The following is a 15300-nucleotide window of genomic DNA, read 5'->3' on the forward strand; positions in this document are numbered from 1 at the left end:
AACTGGTGTGAAAACATAAGCCTGTGTATGCAAAAAAAATGACAGTTTCAGAAGGTTCAGTACAAGAGTCTGTATTTCTGAGAGGAGACTGAGACCCTGGAGAAATAAGCATGCAACTTGGCTTTTTCACATATTTTCTGCTCTTGGAGAATTTAACTGGTTGAGAAAGCCTCAGAGGCAATATCCTCCTTGAAAGCAAACACTTAAAAAATGGAATACTAAAAATGACTCAAAAAATCAGGATTTCAAATCACAGGAAATTATCCAGAAAAAAATGTGTTGACATTTCAGATGTGCTGACATCTAATGCTAACTAGTTTTGGCTCCTTGAAGTTCTGGGTAGATTGTTGATGCTGTCCCCAAGTCTATATTAAAAAAAAAAAAAAGAAATAAAGCAAGACACTAATCCATTTTTTTGGCAGAAAATGTGCAGAGAAAAAAAGTGATTACTCAGTGCTTAGAGAACAATAACTTTTTAAATCAATACTATTTTCAACACAAAGCTCTTTTTAATAAGCTTCATTGTTTAAGTGCTATATCCAATTTTCCACTACAGTTGAATCCCAATGAGCAAACAGGCTGGCATCAACATGTGGACCCTCATTTGCATCATGCATATGTGAATGTTCATGTGAACGACGGACACTAGCGTCAGTGGCTATGTGTCTCTCTCTTCTCTCTAGATTTTTAATTCCTTAAGAATAGAATGGGTAAAAAGTTCTATATAGCATCAGAATAGGATCATAAGTGTGTTAAATTCTGAACTGATCTTAATTATAGATGGTTAACTAAGAAATTAAAAAGAGAAATTAGATCATTTAAAATTCCAGTGGCAGTGAACACTTAAATCACCTAAAACCAAACACAGCTATATATGTGAACACATTTTCCCGTGTCCTATTCCGCTGAAAGCACTGTAAGTCTTCCCTCATCAGATGAAAATCCAAGCCCTTGGAATGGCACACTGTGACCCAGTCCCTGCCTTGACTCTTAACCCTCCTTCTTCTAAACTTGTTCCCCAGCAGCACGGAACCACTTGTTTTCCCTACACATTGATGTTTCTCACCTCCATGGGCTCTCTCACTTCCCCCAGTCTTTGCCTGTCTCACACCCACTCATTCATTTCAACTCACCTCTTCTAGGAAGCCTCCCCTGGTCTGCCCCGAGATTTGTTTTTACACTAGACCCTGAGTTTCTTAAGGGGTAGAAGTATGTCTTATCCATCTTTGAATCCCATTTCCATTAGCTTCCCCAATATTAAATGGATCAATCAACACAAATAGAGAATATTCAAGGTCTCTTCTCTCTAGGCATTAAATGGGACTTTGTGCAAAGTTGTTCTGGAGACAGTGGTCAAGGAGTGACTCTACTGGTTGGAGATTAAAGTGTTGGACAGGGAGTTTAGGAGCATAGGAGGGTATGATATGGTACACTGGTTAGAGAGTTGTTGAAAAAGAGATGAAAATTAGGGAAGGCAATACAAAACAGGAGAAGAGCATCGGAAAAGGAATCAAGAAAACTAGGATATGTCCTTCACCTGGCCACAAACCAACCATGGATCCTGTATTAATGCATTTCAACTCCTCGCGGATGAGACGACCTATAAGAAAGGCAACTGCACATCTCAGTTTGCCTAGGACAGTCCTGGTTAATGCCTGCTGTGCCAGTGTGAATAGAATTTTACATTGTCTAGGCTTGGACAACACATTGTGTGGTCCCTCTATCTCTGAGTCCCTCTCTAAACCCTCTGTTCTGGATCTATGGAAACATGTAAGTGGCCACCTACTCTGTCCAAATTCAGGGCTAATTCTACTTTCTCACCTTTTCCCACAGCCTGAGCTTCCTTGGATGAGAGCAGAAATTCAAAGGAGTGCTTTAGTGATGCAGTGGGCGGCCGTGGTTTGGAGAAAAGTTCTGTGCCTGATTGCCTGGGTTCCTACCTTGGGCTTACCACTTATAGACCTGTTTCACTGGGCAAGGCACTCAATGTCTTCGTGTTCTAGTTTTCTCTTGCACAGCATGGAGACAATATTAGTACCCTCATCGTGGGATTCTGGAGGATCATAAGTGACTTGGGAAGTGTCAACTGCCAAGTATAGGGTCTGGCACACAGGGTTAGTCACTACTGCTGTTAATTACATTCTTTCCAAGGAAAAATCAGTAACCTTCTTTTCTATGTGGATATTCCAATCATCCCCTTCAACTTTACGCATAAATTACCAGTTTCCCCAGCCGAAGGTGATTAAAAGTAACAACCACCTAACTGAATGCAAACTGACAGAGATGGTGTAGTTCCTGAAAAACTTACAGAGTGAAATAGGTTAGGCTGATTGAGATTAGAACTGATTAGAATCTCTGCTTCTGAAATTTCTGAGCCACAGTGTGGCCTGGTTGGGAGTCACCAGCCAACTAACCAAGTGATCAAGAAGTATCAGTCAAGACCCAGGTAATAAGCAAGTATCTCTCTAGCAGTAATGCTCGATCTTGACTGCACATTACAAAATCACTAGGGGAACTTTAAGAATACTAACTCCCAGGTCCACCCCAGACCAATTAAATCTATCTATGGAGATGGGGACTCAGCACTGGTATTTTTAAAAGCTTCCCAGTTATTTTAATTTGCAGTCAGGGTCAAGAACCACTGTCACAGAACAGCGCTTCTCAAACTTGTATGTGCCCGCAAATCTTGTTAAAATTAGGATCTTGTTAAAATGCAGATTCTCATTCAGTAGATCTGGAGGACAGCTTGGGATTCTACCCTTCCAACATGTGCCCCAGACAGACGGACACTGCTGGTCTGAGAGCAAGGCCCTTATGTGCCACAGGACCCTGGACTCCTTTCAGTTTAAATAGTTATGTCTACAAGCATCCTTGTCCGATGTGGTGTTCTCCCAAGTCAGCTGCTTGGCTGAGACGGGTGTTGGAAATGATGGTCACATCTACCCACTTTCTACCTCCTCGTGTGTCATGTCAGTGGGTGAAAATGAAGAAGAGGTTGAGAAGGGCAATAATAAGGAGTGACACCAGGAATCAAATGTAAACTTGGAAAGTGTGTGACATTCTCCAGGGGTATACGGATGCAGAGAGCTGACCCTGTGCGCCAGGGAGACAACTGTTGTCAAGCCCTCAGGAAGGTCCTGCTGGCCTTCAATAAGCTCTCAAGAGGTTCCAGAGGGCCACCCTGCTTGACTTGTCACCATCTCATTTCCTGACCTGTGCTAGCTTTTCCGTGTCATGGAACAGAAGGGTGGACAAGCACTGAGTCAATTACTGGGACCAGATACCCACCAGGAAAGAGTCAATTTCTACTTTTCAGGCAGAGCTAGGTGAAACACTGGTTTCAAACAATGATGGAAGCCGGCAGGGGGAAGCAGTCTTTGGTAGATCACTGAAAACTTGGCTCACCATGTCTGAGCATCTAGGGATACTCCAGACAGATTATTTCCACTCTGACTGGGAGAAAGGGGCTGTCAGGGGGTCCCAGTATAGGCCCCTCCTCTGCCACTTAACTACTTAATTTTCTCTTTTTTTCCTTCTTGATAAGACATAAGGATGCCGACACCAGGACACAAGTCCATCAGGAAGAGAAACCCAATCTACAAGATCTACCAGGCACTGAAAGGGGCTAAGTGCCTCCAGGACAAAATGGAGGGCCTCTTATATGTAGGTGTAGCTGGAGGGGCAGTCAGCTTACCTGTGGCCCACGGCCCCTCTCCTTACATTCACTGAGGGATATATGCCAGGGGTATCCTTTGTCAGGGCCCAAGACCACAGATCCTTTTCACCCAGGATGGTTTATAAGCTGAAAATTCCAATCTGGCCAAGTGACCATGTGACAGTACCTTGGACAGAATGATATTAAAACCTTCCTTTAGGGCTTCCCTGGTGGCGCAGTGGTTGAGAGTCCGCCTGCCGATTCAGGGGACGCGGGTTCGTGCCCCGGTCCGGGAAGATCCCACATGCAGCGGAGCGGCTGGGCCTGTGAGCCATGGCCACTGAGCCTGCGCATCCGGAGCCTGTGCCCCGCAATGGGAGAGGCCACAACAGTGAGAGGTCCGTGTACCGCAAAACAAAAAACAAAAAACAAAAAACTTCCTTTAATACTATTTCCTACAGATCAGATTTATTTAAAGGAGATTTTATTGTTGAAAGCTGCTCAGAGGGCATCTAGTTTACCTCCTTAGTTTTACCCATGAAGAAATTTATTATAAGGTCTGCCTATCTTGCATGTTGTCCCTAATAATTTCATTAAAAAAAATCTTATCGTGAGTTGACTCCACATGTATTTATAAGGCATGGCCTCACTGGGCACCATTTAGTCCATTAGAAAAATACATCTCCTTTTTGCATTCTTGCCCTAACTTCATCTCCCTAAGCTCCAAAAGAGTCCACGAGGGATTATCACTTCTCCCTCTTCCTCAGCCTCTTTCCCCACTAGGGTTTCTCCAGCCAGCTCTCAACTCCAGCTCCTCCTACTACTTCTGCACTGTGACGCGTACTCATGTTCTTGTACTCAACTACATGCAAATCTTGTACTCACTTGTACTCACTATGTTCAAATCTCATTCTTCTAACACCTCATGTCCCCCCCCACAATCTGCCTTCTCACCCTTTTCCAAGCCAAGCCTCTAAAACCAGGCAAATGTTCTTCAAATTTTCAGTTCGAAGTCTAGCAGTAGCTTTTGTGATGGTAGATACATAGGTGTAAATCTTTTTTTTTAATAGTATGCTTTTACTTATCCTGTGTTCCAACTATTGGAATAATAAGGTATATAATTACATATGTATCCATAGTGATGTTGACTACAGGAATGGTTTCCCTTACCTCGCCAGCAGAAAATGTTTGAATCTTGCATGAGACGAACATGAAATGTTTGGCCTAAAATACCTCTACTCCTTGGTACTAACATAGGATAAAGAAAGGACTAAAATAATCCAGGGTGGGAGGAGATCAAAATGGCATAGTAGGACGACACTGGGCTCACCTTCCCTCATGAACACATCAAAACTTCAACTGCGTATAGAGCTTCTCTCGCTGAAATTGACCTGGGGACTAGCAGAACAGCTATTCTACAACCAAGGCTGTGAAGAAAGATCCACACGGAGTTGAGTAGGAAGGGAGAAGAAGCGATCTGGTCAGCACCCGCACCGCTGGTGGGGGACACAGAGGAGGCGGGGGCTATCACAAGCTAAGGGATCCTCCCTGGGGAACGAGGGGTGCGAGCCATGTATTAGGCACCTCAGCCCTTGGGTCTGACATGGGGAAGACGAGCCCCCTTGGCTGGCTTGAAAACCAGTGGGATTTACTAATAAGGGCTGTTAAGAAACTGAGACTCCACTCTTGAAGAGCACACGCACAGATCTGCTTACTCCCGATGATAGCAAAGAGGCAGCTGACTGAAAAATGCCTAGGGACCGTCCCAGTGTGCCCCCAGCCTGCACCAGGCCCCTGCTGCAGGCCCTCTTGCTCCAGCACTGCTCTCCGCTAAGGCAGAGGCTGTCACTGCCCACGAGAATGTGCACACTTGGAGGGAACAGAGCTGGCTTGGACCCTGACCCTGCCTCTGACCAGGGTAGAGGCAACCATTACCAGCTCACGAATATCTGCCCACACTCCGGATGGAGACTGCCATCGCTGGAGCACAGATCTCTGTGCACACTTGGGGGAGGAGGGGTGGGGTCAGCTCAGTGGCATGGCACTAACCCCTCCAGCCCTGACCCAGCCTCTAACTGAGGGCACACACTGGGGAAAAAGTAAAACCAGCACAGGAGTACAGCCCCAAGACCTTAGGCCCTGACCTTGTCCCAAACCAAGATGGAGACTGCCATCATACCCAAGAGAAACCCAGCTCCCTCAGGGCTCCGGCTCCAGCCACTCTGCCCTCACCCCCACCCCCAACAGAGCAGTGACAGTCATCGAGCACAGCAGCAGCCCTGGCTTGTACCCGGCTCTGGCTCTAGCCCCCTCCAACTCCAGGCCTACCTCCCACCAAGGCAGTGGCTACCAGCACACCCTGGGGGAAGATGCAGATCATGCTCACCTCAAATCCAGCTCTCCCACCAAAGCCACTGGGCTCACACAGACTGCACAGGAATGGTCCCACACGAGGACATGACATCAAGACCAGGACAGGCACCTGTTTCACCTGATTTCACACAGACGAAGAAAGTTAAACAAAATGGGAAGACAAAATGAAACAAGAAAAAAATACCTGAAAAAATGCTAATGAAACAGAGATAAATGATTTGTCTGACAAAGAGTACAAAGGGGGCTTCCCTGGTGGCGCAGTGGTTGAGAATCTGCCTGCTAATGCAGGGGACACGGGTTCGAGCCCTGGTCTGGGAGGATCCCACATGCCACAGAGCAACTAGGCCCATGAGCCACAACTACTGAGCCTGCGCAACTGGAGCCTGTGCTCCGCAACAAGAGCGGTCACAATAGTGAGAGGCCCGCGCACCGTGATGAAGAGTGGCCCCCACTTGCCACAACTAGAGAAAGCCCTCGCACAGAAACGAAGACCCAACACAGCAAAAATTAATTAATTAATTAATAAACTCCTACCCCCAACATCTTAAAAAAAAAAAGAGTACAAAGAAATAGTAATGAAAATATTAACTGAACTGGGGAAAAGAATAGATGAACACGATGAGAATTCAACAGAGAACTAGAAAATACAGGAAAGAACCAGTCAGAGTTGAAGAATACAATAACTGAAATTAAAAATACACTAGATGGCATGAACAGGAGATGAGGTGATATAGAACAATGCATAAGCAATCTGAAAGACAGAATAATGGAAGTCACCAATCAGAACAGCAAAAAGGAAAACAAATTTTAAAAAATGAGAATGGCCTAAGGGACCTCTGGGACAACATCAGTCGTACTAACATTTGACTTATAGGGTTCCCAAAAGGAGAAGAGAGAGAAAAAAGGGTAGAAAATGTATTTGATAAAACTGTGACTCAAAACTTCCCAAACCTGAAGAAGGAAACAGATATCCAGGTACAAGAAGCACAGAGAGTTCCAAACAAGATGAACTCAAAGAGACCCACACCAAGACATAATTATAATTAAAATGGCAAAAGTTAAAGATAAAAAGAGAATTCTAAAGGCGGCAAGAGAAAAACAAAGAGTCACATACAAGGGAACCCCCATAAGGCTATCAACTGATTTTGCAGCAGAAACTTTGCAGGCTAGAAGGGAGTGGCATGATATAGATAAAGTGCTGAAAGGAAAAAATTTACAACCTGGGATACTCCTCCCAGCAAGGTTATCATTCAGAACTGAAGGAGAGATAAAGAGTTTCTCAGACAAGCAAAAACTAACATTCATCAATACTAAACCAATCTTACAAGAAGTGTTAAGGAGTCTTTAAATGAAAATGAAAAGGCTATATCAAGAGATAAATTATAGGAAGGGGAAAATCCCACTAGCAAAGACAAATAACCTACTAGTAAAGACTACACAAAAATCCTACTAGTAAAGACTGTGGATCAACCACTGAAATAAGCTCATATGAAGGTTAAAAGACAAAAATGTAAAATCAACTGTAACTACAATAAACAGGTAAGGGACAGACATGAAGATGTAAAATATTACATCAAAAATACAAAACATGGTGGGGGGGGGAAATGTAGACCTTTTAGAATGTGTTTAAACTTAAAGGACTACCAGTTAAAAATAAATATAGTTACAGATCCATATATATGAACTGCATGATAACCACAAGTCAAACAACTACAATATATATACAAAAACTAGAAAGGAACATAAACGTAACATTAAAGAAAATCATCAAATCACAAGGGAAGAGACCATAAGAAGAAGAGATAGAGAAGAACTACAAAAACAATCAGAAAACAAATAACAAAATGACATTAAGTACATACCTATTAACAATCACTTTAAATAAAAATGCACTAAATGCTCCAATCAAAAGACATAGGGTGGCTGACTGAATAAAAAAACATGCTGCCTACAGGAGACTCACTTCAGAGCTAAGGACACACAGACTGTAAGTTAGGGGATGGAAAAAGATATTGCATGCAAATGGAAATGAATAGAAAACTGGGGTAGCAATGCTCATATCAGACAAAGTAGACTTTAAAACAAAGTCTGTAATAAAAGACAAAGAAGAGCATTACATAATGATAAAGGGATCAATACAAGAAGAAGCTATAATGTTCATAAACATATATGCATCTAGTATAGGAGTACCTAAATTTATAAAGCAAACATTAACAGACATAAAAAGAGAAATTGACAATAATACAATAATAGGGGACTTCAACACCCCACATACATCAATGGACAGATCATCCAGAAAGCAAATCAATGAGGAAACAGTAGACTTAAGTGACACACTAGAGTAGTTGGACTTATAACTACAGGACATTCCATCCAAAAAAGCAGAATACACATTCCTTTTAAGTGCACATAGAGTATACTCCAGGACAGATCACATTCCAGGTCACAAAACAAGTCTCAAAAAAATTTAAGAGGATAGAAATTGTATCAAGCATCCTTTCTGACCACAGCAGTATGAAACTAGAAACCAATTATAGGAAGAACTTAGAAAAACGCAAACACATGGAGGCTAAACAACATGCTGCTGAAAAACCAAGGGGTCAACAAAAAAATTGAAGAGGAAATCAGAAAATGCCTCGAGACAAATGAAAATAAAAACACAACTTTCCAAAATATATGGGACACAGCAAAAGCAGTCCTAAGAGGAAAGTTAACAGTGATACAGGCATACCTCAAGAAAGAAACAAACAAAAAATCTCAAACAACCTAATCTACCATCTGAAGGGATCAGACAAAGAACAAAAAGCCCAAAATCAGCAGAAGGAAGGAAATAATAAAGATCAGAGAGAAAATAAAAGAGATTAAAAAATAGAAAAGATCGATAAAAGCAAAAGATGGTTTTTTGAAAAGACAAACAAAATTTATAAGCTTTTAGCTGGGCTCATCAAGAAAAAAAGAAAGGACCCAAATAAAATAAGAAACGAAAGAGGAGAAATAACAAACTATATCACAGAGATACAAAAAACCAGAAGAAATCACTACAAACAGTTGTATGCCAACAAATTGGACAATGTAGAAGAAATGGATAAATTCCTAGAAACATACAACCTTCCAAGACAAAATCAGGAGGAAACAGATCATCTGAACAGACCGATTACTAGTATTGTAATTGAATCAGTAGTCAAAATACTCCCAAAACAAACAAAAGTCCAGGACTGGACAACTTCACAGGGGAATTCTACCAAACATATAAACAAGAGTTAATACCTATCCTTCTCAAACTATTCCAGAAAATTGAAGAGGAGGGAACATTCCCAAATTCATTCTATGAGGCCACCATTACTCTGATACCAAAACTAGACAAAGACACTACACAAAAAGAAAATTACAGGCCAATATTCCTGATAAATATAGACACAAAAACTCTCAACAAAATATTAGCAAACTGAATTCAATAATATATACAAAGGATCACACACCATAATCAAGTGGGATTTATTCCAGGGACGCAAGAATGATTCAATATCTGCAAATCAATCAATGTGATATACCACATTAACAAAATGAAGGATAAAAATCACATGATAACCTCAATAGATGCAAAAAAAGCATCTGACAAAATTCAATACTCATTCACAATAAAAACTCTCAAAGTTGGTACCGAGGGAACATATCTCAACATAATAAAGGCCCACAGCTAACACCATATACAACAGTGAAAAGCAGAGTTTTTCCTCTACAATCAGGATCAAGACAAGGATGCCCACTCTCACCATTTCTATTTAACATAGTATTGGAAGTCCTAGCCACAGCACTCAGACAAGAAAAAGAATTAAAAGGCATTCGAATTGGAATGGAAGAAGTCAAACTGTTACTATTTGCAGATGACATGATACTATATATAGAAAACACTACAGTCTCCACCAAAAAAAACCTATTAGAACAAATAAATGAATTCACTAAAGTTTCAGGATACAAGATTAATACCGAAATCTGTTGCTTTTCTATACACTAATAATGAACTATCGGACAGAGAAAGTAAGAAATCATCCCATTTACAATCACATCAAAAACAGTAAAATATCTAGGAATAAACTCACCCAGTGAAGTGAAAGACCTATACCCTAAAAACATAAGGCACTGATAAAAGAAACTGAAGATGATACTATTAAATGGAAAGATTCTGTGTTCATGGATTAATATTGTTAAAATGTCCATACTGCCCAAAGCAATCTAGATTCAATACAATCCCTATCGAAACACTCACATGACATTTTCACAGAACTAGAACAAAAATTCCCAAAATTTGTACAGAAGAACAAAAGTCCCTGAAGAGCCAAAGTATTCGCTGAGAAAAAAGAATAAATCTGGAAGCATCATGTTCCCAGACTTCAGACTGTACTACAAAGCTCAGTCATCAAAATAGTATGATACTGGCATAAAAACAGACACACAGATCAATGGAACAGAATAAAGAGCCTAGAAATAAGCCCATGCACATATGGCCAATTAATCTACAACAAAGGAGGCAAAAATATAAAGTGGTAAAAAGACAGTCTCTTCAGTAAGTGGTGGTGGGAAAACTTGACAGGTATATGTGAAAGAATGAAATTAGAACATTTTCTCACACCATACAGAAAAATAAATTCAAAATGGATTAAAGACCTAAATGTAAGACCGGAAACCATAAAATTCCTAGAAGAAAACACAGGCAGTACATTCCCTGACATAAATCTTAGCAATATTTTTTTTGGATCTGTCTCCTTAGGCAAGAGAAACAAAAGCAAAAATAAATAAATAAGGCTACATCAAATTAAACTTGAAAGCTTTTGCACAGTGAAGGAAACCAACAACAACGTGAAAAGACAACCTACTGAATGAGAGAAGATATTTGCAAATGATTTGTCTGATAACAGGTTAATATCCAAAATATTAAAGCGCTCATACGACTCAATATCAAGAAAACAAACAATCCAATTAAAATATGGGCAGAAGACTTGAATAGACTTTTTTCCAAAGAAGTCATACAGATGGCCAACCAGCACATGAAAAGATGCTCAGCATCACTAATCATCAGGGAAATGCTAATCAAAACCATAGTGAGATATCACCTCACGCCTGTTAGAACAGCTATTATTGTCAAAAAGACAAATAATAATAAATGCTGGCAAGGATGGAGAGAAAAGGCAACCCTAGTACACACTGGTGGGAATGTAAATTGGTTCCTCAAAAATTAAAAATAGAACTACCATATGACCCAGCAATTCCACTCCTAGGTATACATCCAAAGAAAAGGAAAACACTAATTTGAAAAGATACATGCACCCCAAAATTTATAGAAACACTATTTACAATAGCCAAGATATGGAAGCAACCTAAGTGTCCATCATCAGATGAACGGATAAAGAAGACAACATATGACTATTACTCAGCCAGAGAAAATAATGAAATTTTGCCATTTACAGCAACATGGATGGACCTGGAGGGTATTACACTTAGTGAAGTAAGTCGGACAAAGAAAGACAAATACTGTATATTTGTACTTATATGTGGAATCTGAAAAATAAAATGAATGAATATAATAAAACAGAAAAAGACTCATAGATACACAAAACAAACTAGTGGTTACCAGTGGGGAAAGGGGTGGGGGAGGAGAAAGATAGGGGAAGGAGATCAAGAGGTACAAACTACTATGTATAAAATAAATAAGATACAAGGATGTAGTGTACAGCACAGGAAATATAACCAATATTTCATAATAATTTTGAATGAAGTATAATCTATAAAAATATTAAATCACTATGTTGCATACCTAAAACTAATATAACATTGTAAATCAAATATACTTCAGTAAAACAAAAACTAAAACAAACGCAATCAGGGTGGACCTAACCCCCTAACCACCAACTAGGAGGTGTTCCACTGGGAAAGACTCCCTTCAGTGAGGAAAAGAGTGATAACAAGGAACATTATTTCTCAACCCGTTTGAAATCCATTTTGTGAACTCTGGGTAAGATAATATGCTCTATTACGAAGTCAGCACTTCCCTTATCTCCAGCCATGCACTGTGGAAACACAGTCAGAGATAAATTCTGAAGACTCAAAGAAGTCTAGAGACTGCTCAGCCTCATAAGAATTTAGGACCAAGGAACCATCCCCACCTGCTAGAAACAAAAAGAAAAATGTGATTTCTGTGATAGTCACACTGTGTAAGTCTCTACAGAATGAAATGACTGTTAGAGCTCCACACAGAGACACATCTGGGGATGGTGCCTTCTCTAGCACACGGGGGCGCATGTGGGCATTTCTTGGCACTCTGTCTAGCTTCATGGTGTTGGACAGGGGAGACCCAGATTCACTGGAAGGAGGCATCTGCTCTCCTCCCCCAGGGGAACTTCCCACCACCACTTCTGCTCCCGCTTCTGCTGTTTCTAAGCCATCATGTTCTGTTGTGTTTCTTAACTGGAGAAGGAATCTCCAATCCTTGGAACCCTGGGTTGAAGAAGTGAGGTTCTGATTACAGTTAGATTCGAAGTGTTGAGGGTTGGTAACAACATGGATAAACAAAGTTTTAGGTGCCCTTAGAGTGACCACAGAGGGAACAACTTTGAGAAGTTTATACTGACCAAGCTCTTGAACACAGGAGAATTAATGTGTTATTTATCTGAAAACTGATTCATTAAAGGCCCTAAGTGTATACTTCAGAAAAGAGAAGCTACTGTGTTTGTCCTTATAGACCTAATGTAGAGAAGACCTAACTGGGGAAAAATGAAAAACAAGTGGAAGCATAAATGAAAAGAACACGAAGCATGTAAAGCTGGATAAATCAGCTAGGCTTCACTGGAGTGACTGGATATAGTATGGATTGATGAGGAGTAGAAGAAAGGAGAAGACTGTGCCTAAAAATGTTGAGAGACATGAATTCAAGTGTGGCCATGAGGACTGTGTGATTAGGAGCTGTCTGCCCTAGAAAATCAGTGTGATGAGGGGGCCACAGGAGGACTTCAAGTCATCAGTCACTAAAGCCTCTGAGAAAGGGAGTTCCAGCAAATAAAATGATAAGATATTTAAAATTTACTATTAAAGATGTAACTGATGGAGGGGGCAGGGTCTGAAGCATAAAGCATGGCATTGGGAGCTGAGATTGCTATGGTAATACTGAGCCAGAAGTAATAGGGCTGTAACTTCCAGAATGGATGAGAAGAGGCTGAGCTGAAAAAAGACTGCATTTGGCAACAGACAGGAAGGACAATGAGTTAATGAAGTTTTCAAAGTTTCAAAGTTTATGTAAAGATTTGTGATCATTAACTATGGAGGTACCCGTAGTTGGCCAAATGGAAGTCACTCTAGAAATCTAATGTTATAATTAGATTGATAATTAGTAATTCCTAATTAGTAATAAGCTTATTACTTATTACAATTAGTAATAAACTTACTAAAAACTAAATCAATATGCCAGTACTTTTCTACCCAGGTCAATAAACTGATTTGGTGAGAGGTCACAGAATGGCCCCTAGTTAGGTGAATATCCATTCTTCTCTTTCCTCTCTCATTTGATGCGGTTTCTTCATCTCCATCTGCAAAGTCTCAAAGTTTGTTGATGAACTGTGTGCAGCCTACAAACACATGGCCAAAAGCAACAGCCATCAGTGGTTCACAGGACATATTCAGAGCCACGCGATATGAACTGCACCGCTGGTCAGCTGGGTGGCTGTGAGCCAGGCACCAAGTAGGAGAGCAAGATGTCCCTTCTTGCCCTTGCGGCGGTGCTGGTGGTTTTCCAGAACTCTTTAAAATACATCAGCTTGCCTTCGGAAAAGCTTCCTCAACTTTCCACTGTCCCAAGTCAGGGTGAATGTCCACCCACAGAAGAATACCCATTAGGGAAACCCTGAAGGCTAAGGTCTCTTTCTGTTCTTGTTTGTGCAGGTGACACGATGCAGCCAAGCAAGAAGAGGAAGTGATTAGACACCATTTTCTAAGAACTAAGGAAGAAGAAAACAGTTTAGTTTTTTTCATCTTTTTTTCTTCCTGGTGCAGGGAGGTGGTGGAGCAACATAGGAGGGTAAAAAGGACAGGGAGTGATATTTAAATTTCATAAGAGAGTTATGAAGGTAGCTGAATTTGAGGACTTTTGTCTTTTTAAAACTTTTACTGGACACACCTAAAACAATTCCTGCTGTCACAGAATTTGTTACATCCGTCTGACCTCTGTGGAGGATGGTCTGTGGTCAACATCTGGCCAAAAGCCAAAGAAACTCATGTAAATGTGGTGTTAGAGAATGTTTAGAGAGAGAAAGGAACTTAGGATCACCCAAACTATTCACTTTACAGAGGAGGATGCTGAGGACCTAGATGAGAAGTTACCTGCATGAGGCCAAAGAATTAGCGTCAGAACCAAAATAAAAGCTTTTGTCTCCCATATCTTCTAACTCCCAGTCCTGGGCCATTTTTGAATAATCCCAATTTTCCTAAAAAGAGGCGCTCTCATAAGCTAGTTATTTTCACGGATTTCTCATCTATTTTTTTCTCAGTCTAAATGGAAATGTAGGGAGATGGCTGCTTCTGAAGTTGTCTGTCTACTCAGTATAATAGAAAATTAACTGGGGCAATGAGAAAATAAGTTATAAAAAATATTGGTAAATCTGTCCCTCTTGTAAGCAAGCATTTGGGGCAGGTAAACATTGAACACAGTGATATTGTCAAAATCTCTTCCATTGGTACATTGATTAATTTGTCAAATAAATGTACATTTTACTTGGGGAATAATCTGGATGGGAAGTGATATGATGATGATGACTGCTGAGACAGCTTTAAGTACAAAGCACTTTGCTGCCATAGTTTATGGTTTAACAAAGCTGACCGTCAGATGATTAACGAGCACGTTCATGAACCCTGCTTTAATTTTCCTAGAGGATTTTTCTGGGTCTTTATTTACAGACACATTTTGTAAAGAACACAAATGACTAGGGGTAGGTAAACATGTTCAAGTCCATCGATGGGTCAACAGGCCCATGTGGGTTGGGTGTGGGCACCAGAGTAAATTGTACTTGGGCTTCCCAACCTAACATTATAGAGGAGAAATTTGGTTGAAATGGACACCAAGGGCAGTCTGATAGGCTTAGAGAAGAGAGCAGACTATCCCAACAGGGCAGGTAGTCCAAGGGAAGACTAGGACAGGCACCAAGAAAACTGCTTGAAACCTACTCCTCTACAGTTATACAAATATGAGCCTCAAGTCTTTTTGGATTAAGCTGGGAACATCACCTCTT

At 40.7% G+C, this 15300-nt stretch overlaps 1 protein-coding gene across 1 annotated transcript in view; it reads left to right on the forward strand.

Annotated features, from left to right (window-relative positions):
• Positions 1-14347, forward strand: part of ADTRP (androgen dependent TFPI regulating protein) — a gene marked incomplete at both ends in the record, with an annotated part of 63812 nt that extends 49465 nt beyond the window's left edge. Inside the window, one exon of the mRNA XM_079712846.1 lies at positions 13958-14347. Within this exon, the coding sequence (XP_079568972.1) occupies positions 13958-13992 (35 nt within the window). The remainder of the gene's footprint in view (positions 1-13957) is intronic.
• Positions 14348-15300: the final 953 nt, after the last annotated feature.

This window comes from Hyperoodon ampullatus (genome assembly GCF_949752795.1).
Source record: "Hyperoodon ampullatus genome assembly, chromosome: 10".
NCBI classification, from domain to species: Eukaryota; Metazoa; Chordata; class Mammalia; order Artiodactyla; family Ziphiidae; genus Hyperoodon; species Hyperoodon ampullatus.